At 36.4% G+C, this 17,114-nt stretch overlaps 1 protein-coding gene across 1 annotated transcript in view; it reads right to left on the minus strand.

Moving 5' to 3' along the window:
• Positions 1-16,226, minus strand: part of LOC310726139 (insulin receptor substrate 1-B) — a 42,506-nt gene extending 26,280 nt beyond the window's left edge. Inside the window, exon 1 of the mRNA XM_083541413.1 lies at positions 15,422-16,226. Coding sequence (XP_083397539.1) covers positions 15,422-15,764 — 343 coding nt within the window. The 5' untranslated portion in view covers positions 15,765-16,226. The remainder of the gene's footprint in view (positions 1-15,421) is intronic.
• Between the last annotated feature and the right edge of the window lie 888 nt (positions 16,227-17,114).

The following is a 17,114-nucleotide window of genomic DNA, read 5'->3' on the forward strand; positions in this document are numbered from 1 at the left end:
TGCTCTTTCTTGGCAAATTTTCAACCACATTCATGAGGGAGTTTCCCCCAGGAGTTTTTGTTCCCAAATAGGCTAAGCACTCTGGCCATGTATTCTATGCTCTATATAAACACTAACAATTTAAGTTACAAATTTAGATAGTAACAAATTAACATCAGTGTTGATATTTGTCTAATAAATACATTGAAACTGATCTACAATATACATGTAGGATATATTGAAGTTATAAAGCGTATCCAAAAAAACTAAATGCCAAGCATCTTATCCTAAATGTGACACAATGTGAATGTCTATAAATGGATTAATACTAGAGTTTTTTTTTTTTATTCATTAGTTCTCACAGCTACTTATACAATAGCACAAAAGGAACAAAGGTAAGTGAAAAGTAGGTTACTTGAAGAAATGAGCTACAGATAACACAACTATAAATTTTAACTTGCAATCAAAGCCAGTGATCTTACCACACTAAGATGGCCTAAACAATCAGCAAATGCAGCCAACAAGGTATATTTTAGAAGTTGCATCAGGAAAACAAAAAGACCTTCTAGCTTATCTAACATGCAAAGTGAAGTTTAAGGAAATAAAACTGCATTAGTTGTGTATTCCATTAACAATTATGCATGCCGGGCACCCTGATAATCCTGCACTAAAAAAAATAAGTGTCTGTTCCTCACACACACACACACACACACACACACACACACACACACACACACACACACACACACACACACACAAACACAATCAAACACACACACACACACACACACACACACACACACACACACACACACACACACACACACACACACACACACACACACACACACACATCACAAGCACTGACTAGTTTCACCAAAAGGTAAATTTTTATGTCCTAAAATCTGATGCCTGCATGAACCAGTTGAGTGATCCTCTTCCACCTCAGTAGCATTCTGATAACCACCTGCATGGAAAAGCTAGACCTCAGGGTATGTTTCAAGAATGGCAGCAAAACAAAGAAAAAAAATTGCAGAGAACTTTTAGATAATAAACCAGTCATCACAGTCAATGTTTCATTATAATAGTTCTACCCAGTTACTCAAATTGAGTATGCAAATGGAATTTTCTTTTTATTATAGCTATATTACAGCTTTTATTATTTATTATAGCTGTCTGCATATGTAGCAAAAAGGGTAAGATTGCTTTGTTACAGTAATGATAATTTTGAACAACCCATAACTCTTGAACTGCCAATTTAATGCACCTACACATTGCAGACTTTTCTAAAATAGCACAAAATGGGAATAAAAGACTAAATAAAAACTATGAATGAATGAAAACTTCAGTCACTAAAAATTCTCACACACTAAAATGCTGAAAATTCACTGAAAAAGTAGTTTGTTTCTCCAACTGAAAACCAGAAATCCCAGTCAATATGAAAATCATGTATTATACCTTTATGGATATTATTACCTTGTAGTGATATAAATGACGGATGTAAAAATAATGTATTATAATTTGTTGAAGAAAGCAAAAAGCTCATCTATAATGAAATTTCAGAACTTCTGGTTTCAGTCCAGAGAAATTTTCTGAATTTATATTTTGTGTATTACTTAAAAAAAAATTTAATGATCTAATTGATTTTATAATCTTACTTCATCATTATTAAACATGTTAACCAAGGCTTAAAGACTAATAAAGCCTTTTTTTTGTCTGTGATTTAAAGTAAACAGTGAAATATTGACTGAAAATGGAAAATGCCAGACTTTAAATGGACCATAAAAAGTGTTTGTGTATGTGTGTGTGTGTGTGTGTGTGTGTGTGTGTGTGTGTGTGTGTGTATTTAGTACATGCATTTTGGTCTACGAAAACAATTTCAAGAAACGTGACACACTGTTGAATATATTTGTGTTTTTCCCTCACACTGTCTCCAGTGCAGCAATGCGTAAGACAATCACAACCATATGGAGAAAAGTGTACTAAGGCACGCACTTGCAAGGACACCCTGCTCTCTGCTCTGACTCACCCTTCCGCCACCGTTGCCAGAACATTTCAGTTACGCGAACAAAAACAGAAAACCTGCAAGGTGTTTTCTATTTCCCACTTTTCCGAAAACATTAAGAGCTCAACTATTTTGTCTTTATCATTTTTCCAGCAGGTAGTTATACTATATCGTGTGTGTGTGTGTGTGTGTGTGTGTGTGTGTGTGTGTGTGTGTGTGTGTGTGTGTGTGTAGTTATTTGGTGAACTTGAATTATGCCTGCAGCCAACATTAGTTGAGTCACAGAAAGAAAGCATTGCAGAGCTGCTTATTAGCAACCCATATGAAAATGTCTTTCTGTTCATTACTCTTTTCCTTTGTGAAAATATGTATTAAAAGGACACAAGTTGATATTACGAAGACTGACACTTCTCTGAGTAATGGAGTTTCTAGAAAAATAGAAGAGACAGAAAAAAGAGCCAGAGAAAGTTTGGTAAATAAGGGACAGGTCCAAGTTTTTACCATAGCAGTGAAAGCATGGACCTCACACAAACACACTATTCTCCTGTGTTATTCTGAAGGAGCTCTTTAACAGAGTGTGCAGTGTTTACCTAATGAGTGCTTACTTCACATCCTTCTGCAAAAGCACACCACTTGAAGCTGGCGATGCTCCCATTCGGCACCTTTGATCTAAGAGCGTTATGCACCAAGTTCAGAACACTACTGCAGCCATGCTGGACTAAATAGACAGTCTGACAACAGTGTGGCCTTAATGTAATATAAAAAAAACAACAACATTACAGTTTAGAAGAATCCATAAAATTTAGGACTCTCATTTCCTGCTCGAATTTTGGAGTAAGGATTTTTCTTTTTTTCATGCATTTGCTCTTCTGGTTGTCAGAAATAAACATAACTGGGCTGATGTAGGTGGAGCAGCATGAAAGGGGTGTGACAAGTTGAAATTCATGGCATAGTTGTTTTTTAAACCTCTTATTTTGAGAGTTTTAGATACTCTCTCCCAAAACTTAACTAAGTTTAAAATCTGCGTATTTTTTTATGTGAACCGTACCACTATGCTGTTAGTCTTTGTAAATTATATCAACCTGAGTTCATTATTTCATTGGTCAGCAACAGTAGAATTTTTTTTTTATTCTAATTATTTTGTTTATACCTGCCCAAAATATATATTTTTTATTATCCTTAAGTATCCTAGTATCCTAAAGTAAATGTATATAGTATAGCAATAATGAATGAAGTAAGGCGGTAAATTGCCATATGTTCATGTTAATGAATGTGGTCTTAATTTGTACCACAAGCTTTATATCTGCACACTTAATCTGGCCCACATGAAAATGAAAACCTTCCGCTTGCACAACATTTTAGTTGTCCCATGGGATCTTAGTCCTGCAGCACACCAAAATTCCCAACCAGACAAGAAAAAACTAAAACATAAAAACAAATAGTGCTACAAATATCTGCATTTGTATCTGTTTAACATTATCTGCACATTCCAAATAACATTCCATATATATTATATTTATAGTAATAATGTATTCATACATCTCTAAATATATGGGTTAGCATGACGGTAAGATAACACATCCGCTTGTGATATGGCGGAGAGTACAGAGTCAATCGACAGCTGGAAAAAAAAACACATTGGTGTCACGGATGAAGTCGAAACATCAGCACGGTAAGCAGAAACTGTATAACCCTCATCATGAGAAAATGGTATAGTGTAATGGAATAGTATTATTGTGTAATCTGTTTGCTTGTAACTTTGGGACAGTCACACTGGATCTGTTCTGTCGTGACTCGCAAGCATCAGGTTGTGCAATCAGCTCGCTCACAATATAGTGATGAATTCAATTAAAACGGTGCGAACAAACACTAAATCTAAAAGCAGAAAATAACAGCAACAGTAAACAATCACATTTTTAGCCACTGTGTGGTTTCTAGCAAATGCTTATGCATTTGTACACCAATGTACATTTCTTTCTTTTTTTTTAATCAAGTCTGTCAGCTTGCTGTGTTTCTCCGTTCGTTCTCTATTTATAGCATTTGCCCACTTCAAATGCTTGTTTTCAATGTTTGTATATTTAATGTATTCACATATCATTTCATTATTATACAAAATTAAGTTAATTATATTCTAGATGCTTAAATCTTCACTAAACAAAATGTGTATTTTTTTTTAAGCATGGTTGTTAACTTGGCATCCGAAATAATCATTAATATAATACAATACAAATGTTTATTTACTTTTTTTTACAGAAGGAAACAACCCAGCATGAGTGAATTTATTCAAAGGAGAAATCCTCCATGCACTCTTCAATAAGCAGCCACTATAATCTTTAAAATCTCTGTCTTTTGCATTTTTTTTAAGTACAGTTTTATACATACATTTCCTGAATTAGGGTTTTATATCATTATAAAAAGCAAAACAAAAAAAATTTGTTAGATTATTCTATTATCAAAATAATTGTAATTTTTTTTTTATTAAAATTAATGTCACTTTCAAATAGGCCACTTTAGCTAACTACTAGATCAGTGGTTCTTAACCTTGTTGGAGGTACTGACCCCCACCAGTTTCATATGCGCATCCACCAAACCCTTCTTAAGCGAGGCGTGTCATCACGAATCATATGAGTCGGGTGTGTGTCTTGACCTCCGCCGAACCCCTGAGACTGACTCACCGAACCCCTGGGGTTCGATCGAACCCAGGTTAAGAACCACTGTACTAGACCATAACAGGGAATGTCATGTATAAGGACAAACATCTCGACACTTGGAAGGAAATGTGAATAAGAGTTCATTTCTTACTGCACACAGAATCATATAATTAATGGTCCAACAAATTGTCCAAAAAACAAATCATTATAAAAAAATAAGGATTTATAAACAATAGGAAAGTTGGAGAAACATGGGTGTATAAAAGGTGTGAGTAAACATCACGGTAACACAGTTTGTAACACAATTATTAGTTTTACATTAGCTAACATTTTCTTTTTTCTACAATTACACAAATTAGAGAAATATGTACATAAGGCCATAGTCTTGTCTGTTTTTTGCATCTGTGTAAAAGTAACAAAAATAGGTTCCTTAATGCTGTTTGTGAAATCTATAAACAAAATAAAATCCTCCTGCAGAGTAACTACAAAAAAACAGTGACTCATTTTAGGATTCACTTCATAGAGCAGACTTATGACAAAGTCTCAGTTAAATACTACCCATAAATCTTGCTAATGTGTATACTTACACACAAATAGCTATTTTCCATAAACTGAACTGACTGAAATGATCAATTATACATATCAATAATGATATGTGGCTTTGTTTATGTAACAACCCAACAAAAAAGAGTATCATTTCATCTATTTTAATATAACACAGGTCTGGTCTGTTTAGTATAAAGATATAATTAGTTTAGCTGTAAGGCATCACTTAAGGCTTAAAAAGGTTAAAGACGTCTTCATGTGTACACAAATGCAGCTGTGTTACATGCTGCTTTATTTCTACCCAATCATTCTACCATTGCTTTGCCTTTACTTTTACAACTATATCAGACTGTATATTTAATTATCTATCAGGCTGGACTATTTTGCCATGTCATGCTGGGATTCAATACGCTTTCTCTCTCCATCCGTCTCTCTTTTTCTTTCTCCCTCTTTCTCTTTCATATACACAGTTTGGTTTTAATCATTATAATAAGGATACAGTAATTATACTACTTCACTATTTTATACTATATATTATATAACACTATATATTATACATCAAAGGAAATGCTAAAAAAATGAACAATTTAATTATCATATGATTAAATTATTACAATTAAAGTTTACAAGTCTGTATTTGATTTGAAAACCCTGAGGTTTAAAAACAGAAATCATCTATAGTTTATATATAATTTATATATAATTATAATAAACCTTATTTATATACATGATGTAAATTCTGCTCACTACTAAGTTCTACTCATGAGCAGGCAGTTGCCAAAAAAATATATCTGGACAAACAAGATCCAGCCAACCAGCAGTAAACAAAATTGGCTTTTTGTTATTTTACTTATTTTAGTCTATAAAACAACACTGACTATATATAACAACACTGTAACAGTTTTATATTTCTGTTTAGTCACTGTATAATGTTTCAGGCTCACAGCTTTTGAACCAGCTTTTTGAACAATCAGCATGTTTTGTTATTCAGTCCCTACATAATTCATAACTTATTCAGGTTAAGGTTTGTCTGTGTTGTCAACCTAACTGTGCATAAATGCAAAAAACACTGCATGTCTATTTGCAATAAGGACATAATTATTGATTGTTAAACCTAAATATCAAGAACTTAATATATGTGGACCCCTGAAAATTAATCAAACATCTTTTAATACAGCTGGGGGTATTTTGTGGAAAGTGCCTGAGAGCTGGTAAAGTGTTTAAAGCAGTGTGTGTTACCATACACCACCATAGAAAGGCAGTGAGACTCAGGGAGTGGAGGAGGAAGAGCAGAGAAACTGTTACATAAGCAATCTATTTAAAATGAGAAGGCAATGGAGCTATAGTAATTAAAATATAGCCCAAATATCAGTTCACAAACACCCATGAATAAAAGCCATAATAATCTAAATTACTAGATCATGACATTTTGAGGAAGTCAGTCTGTGTAGATGAGAAGCCCTTACTGTATGCTGGCTCACTTAACGTTTGAATTAGTGCGTTTTATCAGAGGATTTGTTTGGACTGTCTTAGGCACTGTATGGAAAAATAATTCCATTTTTAGGATAAGGATGAGGAGTTACAAAGCAAAAAAAAAAAAACAGCTGTGTGTAACCCAGAAAAATTGTAAAAGCAGAGAAAGACAGAGCAACTGAGTGAGAGAAATGAAGAGTGTGTGTCCCATTTAAAACCCTGGAATCTCTAAGCTTTTCCTTAGCTGCCAAGTGTCCCCGTCTGTCTCACACTCCCACCTCCCTCTTCCAAATGGACACACTCGCACAACCTCTGAGGCTCATTTCACACATTTTTTTGTTAGTGCGCGCACGCACGCACGCACGCACGCACGCACGCACGCACGCACGCACGCACACACGCACGCACACACACACACACACACACAGAAGCTGGCTTGATCCTACCTAATACTGGCTGGTTAGAATAAACAAGAGCTTCTTGTCATGTTAAGGTGGCACTTTGTGTCAAAAGAAATGAGCGCAGAAATAGAGAGAGAAAGAAGGAGAAATTTTGTTGTTAATTGTTCACCAGTAAGCTCTGACAGAGTAAAGTCTATTTCTTCACAGACACCCACAAAAAAGCCCCTCTGTTTAGCACTTGAACTGGGAAATTATAAAGTTACCACACCCTGTTCTGGATGCAGATCTACCTACAGGGCTTGGCAGCAGGATATAAAGAACAAGCTGGCATTTAACTTTTTGAAGAGGGAGAGGGGTGCTTTCTACAAAATACATTAAGTTAACGAGCTGCATATTTCTTTATTACAGTGCAACGTAGCAAAATCTGTCGACCCTCTGCCACAGACCTGACCTAAGCCTGTGATTGGCTAATGTTACTATGACTGACAACGAAGAGATTTAATGCCATCCCTCCTACACAAAGAGCGTGAGGACCTTTGATTCCTTGGCTTTTAGCCACAGATGGCTTTGGTATCATCCGGATACAAACATGATACTGTTATTATTGTTTGTATTGATAATGATATTATTGTTTGTATTGATACTGTTATTATTATTGTTGTCATTGTTTTTATTATTATTGTTGTTGTTGTTGTTGTTGCAAGGAATAGGAATTCTGGAAAAGAACATTTGCATAACCTCAGAAAAGTGGTATCCAAGTTGAAGGTTTGGATACACGTTCTTCTTCAGTGTTTTTTCTTTATTTTTTATTATTTTCAACATTGTACATTAATACTGAAGACATCAAAATAACAAAAGAACATGTATGGAATTATGCTGTACATAAAAACGCGTAAAACAACCCAGAATATGTTTTATATATTACGATTGTTCAAAGTAGCTACATTTAGCTTAGTGACAGCTTAAATGTCACATTTACATTTATATGAAAGAGAAAATAATGAGGATAACAAAGATCTTAATGAAAAATTTTATTACAGTGTAGCAGTGACAAAACACACACAAATATTTTGGGTTCATTGGAGTCAAAAAGGACACAGGACAATTCCTGCTCAGACATTTTATACTGTTTTCTGCCTTTAATGTAAATGTGGTTTAGCTTTAAATGCAAATTGAGTGTAAGGATTTTGTGTTCCTAAATGGCCAGTTGATACTATTGTCTAGTTGGATGTCTGTAAATGGTAATCATGCTCACATACACATTCGACTGGTTATAGTACTTACCACCCAAATGGTCGGGTATTGTTTAAATGGTAATTATAGTTACGTACTCCTTTAGGACAGAGATGGTCCTTGATGTTCTGCTGCTGCTCCCATACTAATATTGATTATTCACCTAACTTTCTACACATATTACATAACTACCTCTATGTTATTTAAGCCATTTTGGGGATGACCTCATTCTAAAATATAACTTGAGTCTGAGTTATCTTGCAGTGGAATCTGGGTTGAGGCAGTCTATAATTTCTTACAGTGGTCACCTGGAATGTTTAACAGAGGGTGAATGGATGGTTCCTGAATGGGCAGTTCCCACAGTGGAGCAGTGGAGAGGAGGTATGATGGTGTTGGGGTGCTTTGCTGGTGAAAGAATTGGTGATTTAGTAAAAATGTTGTACACACCTAACCAGCATTTTGCAGTGACATGCCATCCCATGCGGGTTGCACTTAGTGGGACCATAATTTGTTTTCTAACAGGACATTGACCACAAAAACACCTCTACGTTATGTAAGAGCTATTTGTTCAAGAAGGAGAGTGCTGGAGTGCTGCTTTAGATGACCTGGCCTCCACAATCACCTGATCTAAATCAGGTTGAAATGGTTTGGAATGCGCTGAACTGGAGTTTGAAGGTAAAGCTGGGATTTCCAAGTGACCACCTAATGAGGCTGAATAAAAAAATGCCAAGAATGTGCAAAGATAAAGAATAAAAAATATAAAACATATTCTGTCTCATTTAAGTTTTTGTTTACTATATAACTTATCAAAAATGTATAATGTAAAAATACTAAAAATAAAATGTTTATTTAGTAAGAATTTAGTAATTAAATTTCAAAATGCCAAATATATATATTTTTTATTTGCTGTTGTTTGCATGCAGAAGCCTATTACACATTAATAAATGCCTAATTAGAAATGATCAAACAGTAAATCAATTCATCAAAATGTATCAATATTTGTTTAACATTTATTCTTAAAATATATTGGTTATGTCTAAAAGTTAATTTAATGTAATTTATGTAATTCAAATTGAGGGGGCAAACAACCTGATGTTTACTGGCCTTGGCCCCCTTTGGACCACCCATAAAAACGACACTAGAATCCTGCTAGACCAACAGTGCCAACCGACAGCAAGGGTTCTCTATCCGTGAGTGCTGAGTAAAGTAAACTTTAAGTGTCACAAAACTGAGCTCATGATTGGCTCTGCATCTCATGCATAAAAAAATACACTGTGCATTTTGTCAGAACTCTTTAAACTAAAAAAAAAAACAGGTAAAAGTGCCAGTCAGGGTTGAATTTGTGGCAATTACCTGAGGCTGTATGTTTGTATAAATGTGTGTGTGTGTGTGTGTGTGTGTGTGTGTGTGTGTGTGTGTGTGTGTGTGTGTGTGTGTGTGAGAGAGAGAGAGGGCGAGAGAAAGAGAGAGAGAGAGAGAGAGAGAGAGAGAGAGAGAGAGAGAGAGAGAGAGAGAGAGAGAGAGACAGAGAGTGTGTCTGTGTTTTTAAACAAGTGTTTAAAGGTTAAACTCTCAAATGAGGTTCGTCCTCTTAATAGTTCTTTATGAAATATAAAAATTAAGACTTTAATAAGGCTTTATTAACACACACTTTTTAGAAACAAACTATTCAGTTTGTTAACTATGTTACGTGTAGTGTATATAGCATTGGCCAAAACCATCCTGTTTTATATCCTGGGTAAATATCTGTCTGCTGTCTGTTAACATAACATCCTGGTGTATGTGTTGAAAACACCACATGGAGCAAGTGCGTCAGCTACAGAAGGTAGAATCTAGGCTGAATTTGCATGTACCTGTGTATGTGCATTGCATTCCATATGGTTGGCTATTAAAAAAACTTGGCACAATTACTCTCTATTGCAAACAGATCATCTGCACACTGTATACAGTATTCTGAACTTTAAAGGGAAAACAGAGTTGTGTGTTCTCTTGAGAAAAGACTGTTTGTGCTCATGTAATAAAACATGTCAAAAGTATTTAATCGCTGAGCTCTGTCTGGTAAGCACGAGCATAATTTCCCAGAAATGAACTGTGCTTAAATGCCCAGTCAACAAAAGGCGGACTGCTGCCTCCCTTAAAACAGTAGCTATTCATTTGTTTTTAACCTCAAAATTGTCTTCCTGGACAGAGCTGGCAAGCAAAATGTATCTTACGGTTTACGATCAAATGAACCCATTGACCTTTATTTCCTCACTGGCTTGTACAGGCCAGCTGAAAAAGAAAAAAGCCTTTGTCATTTTTTTTTTGTGAGAGACAAAATAAATGAATGATCTCAGCTTGAGGATTTGTATACGTCTGTGCAGGTACATACAGGAGAGTGGTCTGGTTTGTGAATTGAGGTGCATGGATAAAGCGTCTAATTCAGTGTAAGATGAATAGTCACTTTAATATAATTAGTTAATATAGTAAGTTTAATATAATAGTATAACTAAGTTTAATTTAACGATAGAAAGAAATTATCTAATGCTTATATATATATATATATATATATATATATATATATATATATATATATATATATATATATATACATACATATATCAGCTTGCTAGCGACATAGTGATTTAATTAAAACAGTGCGAACAAACACTAATTTTCAATGCAGCAAATAAGAGCAGCAGTAAACGATTACATTTTTAGTCACTGCTGTGGTTTTCAGTGAATGTAATTCAGTGATTATGCATTTGTACAGCAATGCATATTTTGCATATTTTTTCCTTTTTTTTTAATCAAGCCTGTCAGCCTATTTAATCAATTCTCTTTTTATAGCATTTGTCTATTACTTTAGTGAACTTATCTGTTTTTAAATGTAATTTACTGTGGCTTTACTACGTTCACATGATTGTTTTTAATGTTTACATATTTCATTAATGTTGATATCATTGAATTATTCATTATTAATTATTATAGAAAACGTTATTAATTATATATTCTAGATGCTAATAGCTTCACAACAGTACAAAATGTCTGTGTATTTTTTAAACATAAACTAACAAAACAATGTTGTGTTATATATTATATTAATAAGTGTTGTCAACTTATCATTAAAAACAATACAAATGTTGATTTACACAAATTGCTTCACCTTACATACTCAAATGCTGTTTTTTTCTTTTTTTTTACAAAAACAACCCAGCATGAGTAATTTGTTAAAAAGAAAACATCCCCCTTGCTCTCCTCAACAAGCAGCCACTATAAACTTTCAAAAGTCTAAATTAAAGATAGTTAAACTCAATATGTGGCTTTTGCATTTTTAAATACACTTTTATACATAAACACGCTAATTATTAGTGAAACCATACTCAACATAGGGCATAAAGACAAAATATTATTGTAAATGTTGTAATTATAGTAACTATAGTGTCTAATTACATAAGTCATCAGAACGCCAACCTAAACTTTTGCTATGTTTCTACACAGACAGTTAAAATTGCCGGATGTGTACACCATGGGGTTTTTTGGTGCTTGTTTCGAGACTAGTAAAATAAATGCTTAGTGATGAAAAAATTTGTTATTTTTTTTTCTTTATACCTGAGTAAAGAAAGGGTGTTGTGAATAAATGTGTTGCATTTAAGGGTGAGATTTCGGCACTTTTATATTTATTTATTTATATTTTTGATAAAAATGGTCAAACTGAAATGCGCACTGCATTAATCGCGCATTATTGATTTATTGATCTACTGATTTAAGGCTTGGACAGGACAGAGAGCCAACACAGGATCATCCAGTGGAAAATGTTTTAATTGAGTATGAACACTTAGTGTGCACTAATATGGTCGAACCATAGGAAATAGCCCAGTATTAGGCACGAGCTCAGTAGCAAGTAGCTTGTTAAAATAATACAGATTTGTCCCAACTTCAGCTCTGTGTGAGTCTTTGTGTGTCTATGTGCCTGTGTGTGTTTGTTTGTGTGCGTGTGTTCGTGTGCAGAGAAACACTATGTTTCTCAAAATTGCCACAACATTAAAGACATGAGCAAGACCCAAAAGAGTTCTAAACAGCAGCCAATCACAGAAGTCTTTTACACACATATCATGAGATGGTGGTGGCAATGTGGTGGTAATGTGTGATGTAAATAAGCTGACCTCTCTGGCGCCTAGTTGTCATTTGGCAATTTTCTGCACCCGACTTGCAGATACAGGAGAAGGCAGCACATACATGATCCAAATAATATCACCTTTCATGATTAACTTCTCATCCCTGACACTGTACTCAACTCAACTAAGTGTATAATTAATCTAAAACTTCATGGAATATCCCAAAATTTCTATTCATTAAATAAAAGGTAAGCAAAATACTGGCATACCAGAACATGCTGTCTCAGACTGTGTGCTGTTTAAGTGTGTGGACAAATCAAGTGGTGTGACGAGCATGAAATCACCCCACAGCTGAACAAATAGAGAGCACTGGAACATCTACGCTCTGCTGTATACCATCTTATGTACAGGCGAGCCTTCTACTCCATATATGTGTGAGTTTGAGTGTGGAACATTGCACATGTGGCAAAATTTGGCCCAGGATCTAAAGTCGATTGTTCAGCATTGTTTTAACATGCTGGTTCAGACCATTTCTCTCTTCTCTAAACCTTTCCACAGTTTAAACCCTCCAGTGACCCACTGTGGTTTGCATATTCAAACTGTGGTTACTAAAGTATTAGGCAGAGCGGCTGGGTTTCAAAAACTTTGTCAATGGGGAAATATTTGTCCCAAATATCGCCTCACCCCCTACCCATAATTTACTGTTGCCTCTCTGGGAATGTAGGGTGCATACGTATACTTTCTCTGGTACCAGTACAGTACAGTACATTCCCAAGACTCTGGTCATCCTATAAACTGTGGTTACTGGATGAAAAAAGCTAATTGATGACTTTCCATTTCTAAAAAACAAGCTGATTTTAATAAACTGGTTATGTGGTCTTCCCAGACATTTGCCAGTAACTACGTCAACATAAATTGATGCATTTCTACATAAGGTTATCATTATCACTAATCCACCCCAAAGTAAGCAACTCTTAAAGGGTATAAGCAACATTACTTTTGCATTCTCAAATTTAATTAGTGCTTAACACAAATGTCAAAACATCTGAGAAACAGATCAGTGGACTCCTGGATTTTTTTTTTTACTGCCCATAGACACCACAGTTTATGACTAACAACTGCAGGATCCCCCTTGTTTCCACCTCACCACAACTCTGTTTCTTCTTTTACTCATTTATAAGATACTGTCATGATTTCAAAACAGACATTTCACAGACGGCGCAAAACTGTTTGGAAGAGTTTCTAGAGCTCACAGCTCAGATTAGACCGTCATCAGTTCATTGTTATATAACACATGCCAGGTTCCAGCACCTTGACCTGTGATTTTATTTGCCAATACTGTATCATGTGGTTTGTTTGTTTTATCTCTTAAGGCCAAGGGGCAGGCAAGCATGCAGGTGGAAGGCTTTAGTTATGAAAAGTCATGGACACATCTTTTTTTGACTTCTGGTGACAGTAACTCCAGGTCCAGTGTCTTACAGGATTGATGAGTTTTGCCAAACCATTCAGACAGCTGGCATGTGTATTGCTGTGTATTTTACACAGTTCACTAGGACTATGGAAGCAGGAGTCTGAAGAAGAAAGCTTATCTTTTCTAATCAGGGTGGAGAAACAAATTATTCTTGCACAAGTGCATGGTTCTTTACACCTAACCTCTACACATATAAAACATTTTGAAAGAACTGGCATGCGTGTTTTTCCTTGACATTTTTTTTTTTTTTGGCACTTACTTGTATTAGCAGGACAGGGTACAAAAAACAGCAGAAAAAAAACATAATGCACACGACCCATGCTGACTTAGCTATACACTAAAAAAAAGGATGTCTTTTGAACATGGTCTGTATATTTTTCATCTGGGAATGTGAATGCAGTGTACCATTAAATCTTAATTTGGATATAGTTTAGGTCCTATTCGTGTCCCTTAAATACAGTGTCCCTTTAAAACGTTTCCTGCTTTTATTTTTCACGAGGGGCTCTTTTTCTGTAGTGTAGAAAAGTGTAAAATGACACTGGTTTTTTTTCAAATATTTGAGAATTGCGTCTTTTAAAAACAGTGAAAAAGTTGTGTTTATGCTGTCTTTAAAGTGAAGACATGATTATGCAGACTTGATCACTGAAGTCGTAAGATAACTCTGGAGCTCGGTGTGGTGGCACGGATAAGGAAACCAAAATACGTGAACTTCAGGGTCTAGGTTATGTTTGCCCTTATCAAAAGATAATCGGTTTAAGGTCTCAAAACAGCACTTGAAACTCATGCAGAGGTGTCAGTGAACTTTTAAAGGTTTAAAGCCAGTAATAAACTGAGACAAACTGTGACAGACTGGCCTGGCATAAAGGACACTATTATTGCTTGCATTTGGTTAGTCCTGGTCCAGGCTGCTTTGACTTCTTCAGAATCTTTTAGTACAATGTTCACAACCAGTTAAGGGCTGATTTTTTGCGGCTTTACAGGAATGGGCAATATTTAGCGTCATTATTCAAAGTGCCAACACGCATTTGAATTAATGTTGAAACATATATATAATTTGCACTTTTAGGGGGGAGCCCTTGGCATCTGAAGGCAGAGTGTGGTCTCCAGGCTCTAAACCTGACTCATGAATATGAATACTTTAAACGAGCCCAATAAGCATGAATGAGGCTCTAATGATCAGAAGGAGTCACACTCTACAGTGCAGACTTTACTGCCCTGATCCTGCCACTCAGGCTGTAAAGCACGTGCTTAAGCGGTGTAAAGAAACACCCGAACAACCGTGGCGCAGACTACTAAAGTCAGGCGAGAATGCAATTTTAATGCACGAAGAGTGTGTGCACACTGGCGCACGGACCTGCCACGTTAACACCTCATTTAACCAACTCAGTTGCGAGAGCGCAGCGAGCGAGTACGTGAAGCTCGGGGCTGTGTTCCAAACCGCAAACTAGTTGAATGCGTTACGGATAGCGCGCGCAATGCTGACTTATAACAACCGTTTCGGTAACAGCGTGCACCGAACTAGTTATCGGTGTGTGTGTGGGGGTGTGTGTGTGTGGTGAACTCACTCTTGCAGTGCAGCTCGAGCAGCGCGCGGTACCACTCGTCCTGGTCCGCATCGCTCTCGGCGGCCACGGCGAAGCTCTCGGCGCGCGTGTACAGCACGATCATGTGCTTGTGCTTGGCGTCGGCGCGCTTGTTGATGTTGAAGCACGCCTCGAGCGCGAGCGCGCGCTTGGGCGCCGCCGCTTTGCCGCCGCGGAACTTCTTCTCGCTCTCGTAGTACTCGAGGCGGGCCGGCCCGCGCTCCGAGGCCGCGCGCAGCACGAAGTAGCGCCGGTGCATGGACTTCTGCTTGCGGAGGTAGCCGCTCTTCCGCACGTCCTCGCAAGTCGGAGCCTCGCTCTCCATCGCGCTCGCTCAGTCCTGCGCCGTCCTCATTCATTCACACGAGCTCGCCTCGTTGCGTTCCCCTCTCTCTCTCTCTCTCTCTCTCTCTTTCTCTATCTCTCATTCAATCACTCACTCTCTTTCAATCTCTTTTTTCGGGAAAAGTCAGACGGTCGTCACTTATATTTTGTCCCGTGCCAAGGCGACGGGGTGGCAATGTCATCACCAAGATCGTCTCATCCAAGTGTGTGAAGCTGAGAGAAGGTCCGTCTAGCCAGGACTGAATCGTATTAATTTACAGTACGATAATCTACATCTCCTCTGCTGCTACCGCGCGGCCTGTCACTCACCGCCCGTCCCCCTAGTTAAAGAGCGTGTGTGTGTGTGTGTGTGTGTGTAAAAGCGTGTGCGGGTACCAAATAGGAGGGGAGGGGAGCTTCACAAGACGAGGTTGCCAACCAGAATCAGATTTCACTGGCAGAAAACGTTGCCTTTTAAGTCAACTTGAGCGTTTTAAGGTTACTTTTTTGAATATATATAAATCCTACATACACACTGGAACTGCTTTCAGTGTCACTGAGTACTGACACGAGGGTCAATACGACCTTATATGTCCGGTTATAAATCTATATGTGAATATTTATAAAAGGCGTGTATGGGATATGTAGTTATCATGATGATCTGTGCATAACAAAAGTTCTTTTTGAGTTGTTACTTAAGACCCCTTTGAGTGAAGTTTCCGTTAGTGAGTGTGTGTTTATGGACACCGCGACCTCTGCTGGAGAGTAAAGTCCCTACAGGCATGTCTATTTTGGGAGAACTGCAGTCATGCAGGAATATTAATTCAGGCCACATGCAAAAGTTGAAAGTGATGCATTTCTGTCTCGGTTCTTTTTTTGTTTTGTTTTTTAATTTTCAATTTAAAGCTCTAAAAGAAGTGCAGTTACATTCATAACGTGATGATGTTTTTTTTTTCCCCACAGATAAAAATATAAATGCAAATCTTAAAAATAGATATATTGCATGAAATCCTGAAGCAGCAAAATTCAAACAGGCTTGTTTTCCGTATTTTAACTTACACAGTTACATGTTGAAACAATAGTTTCCTGTTAACAAAGACATTCTAAATGAACCAATGCAACTAAAAAATATATTGGAAAAAGAAATATATATATATATATATATATATATATATATATATATATATATATATATATATATATATATATATATATACATATATATATACATATGTTGTTATTTGGTCCATAAACATGAATAATGCAAGTAACACTTTATGTGAAATTACAAAAAAATAGCATTACATTCAGGCAGCTCCTTGCTCGTGAAGCGCATGCAAGCTGATGACGT

This window comes from Silurus aristotelis (genome assembly GCF_946808225.1).
Source record: "Silurus aristotelis genome assembly, chromosome: 5".
NCBI classification, from domain to species: Eukaryota; Metazoa; Chordata; class Actinopteri; order Siluriformes; family Siluridae; genus Silurus; species Silurus aristotelis.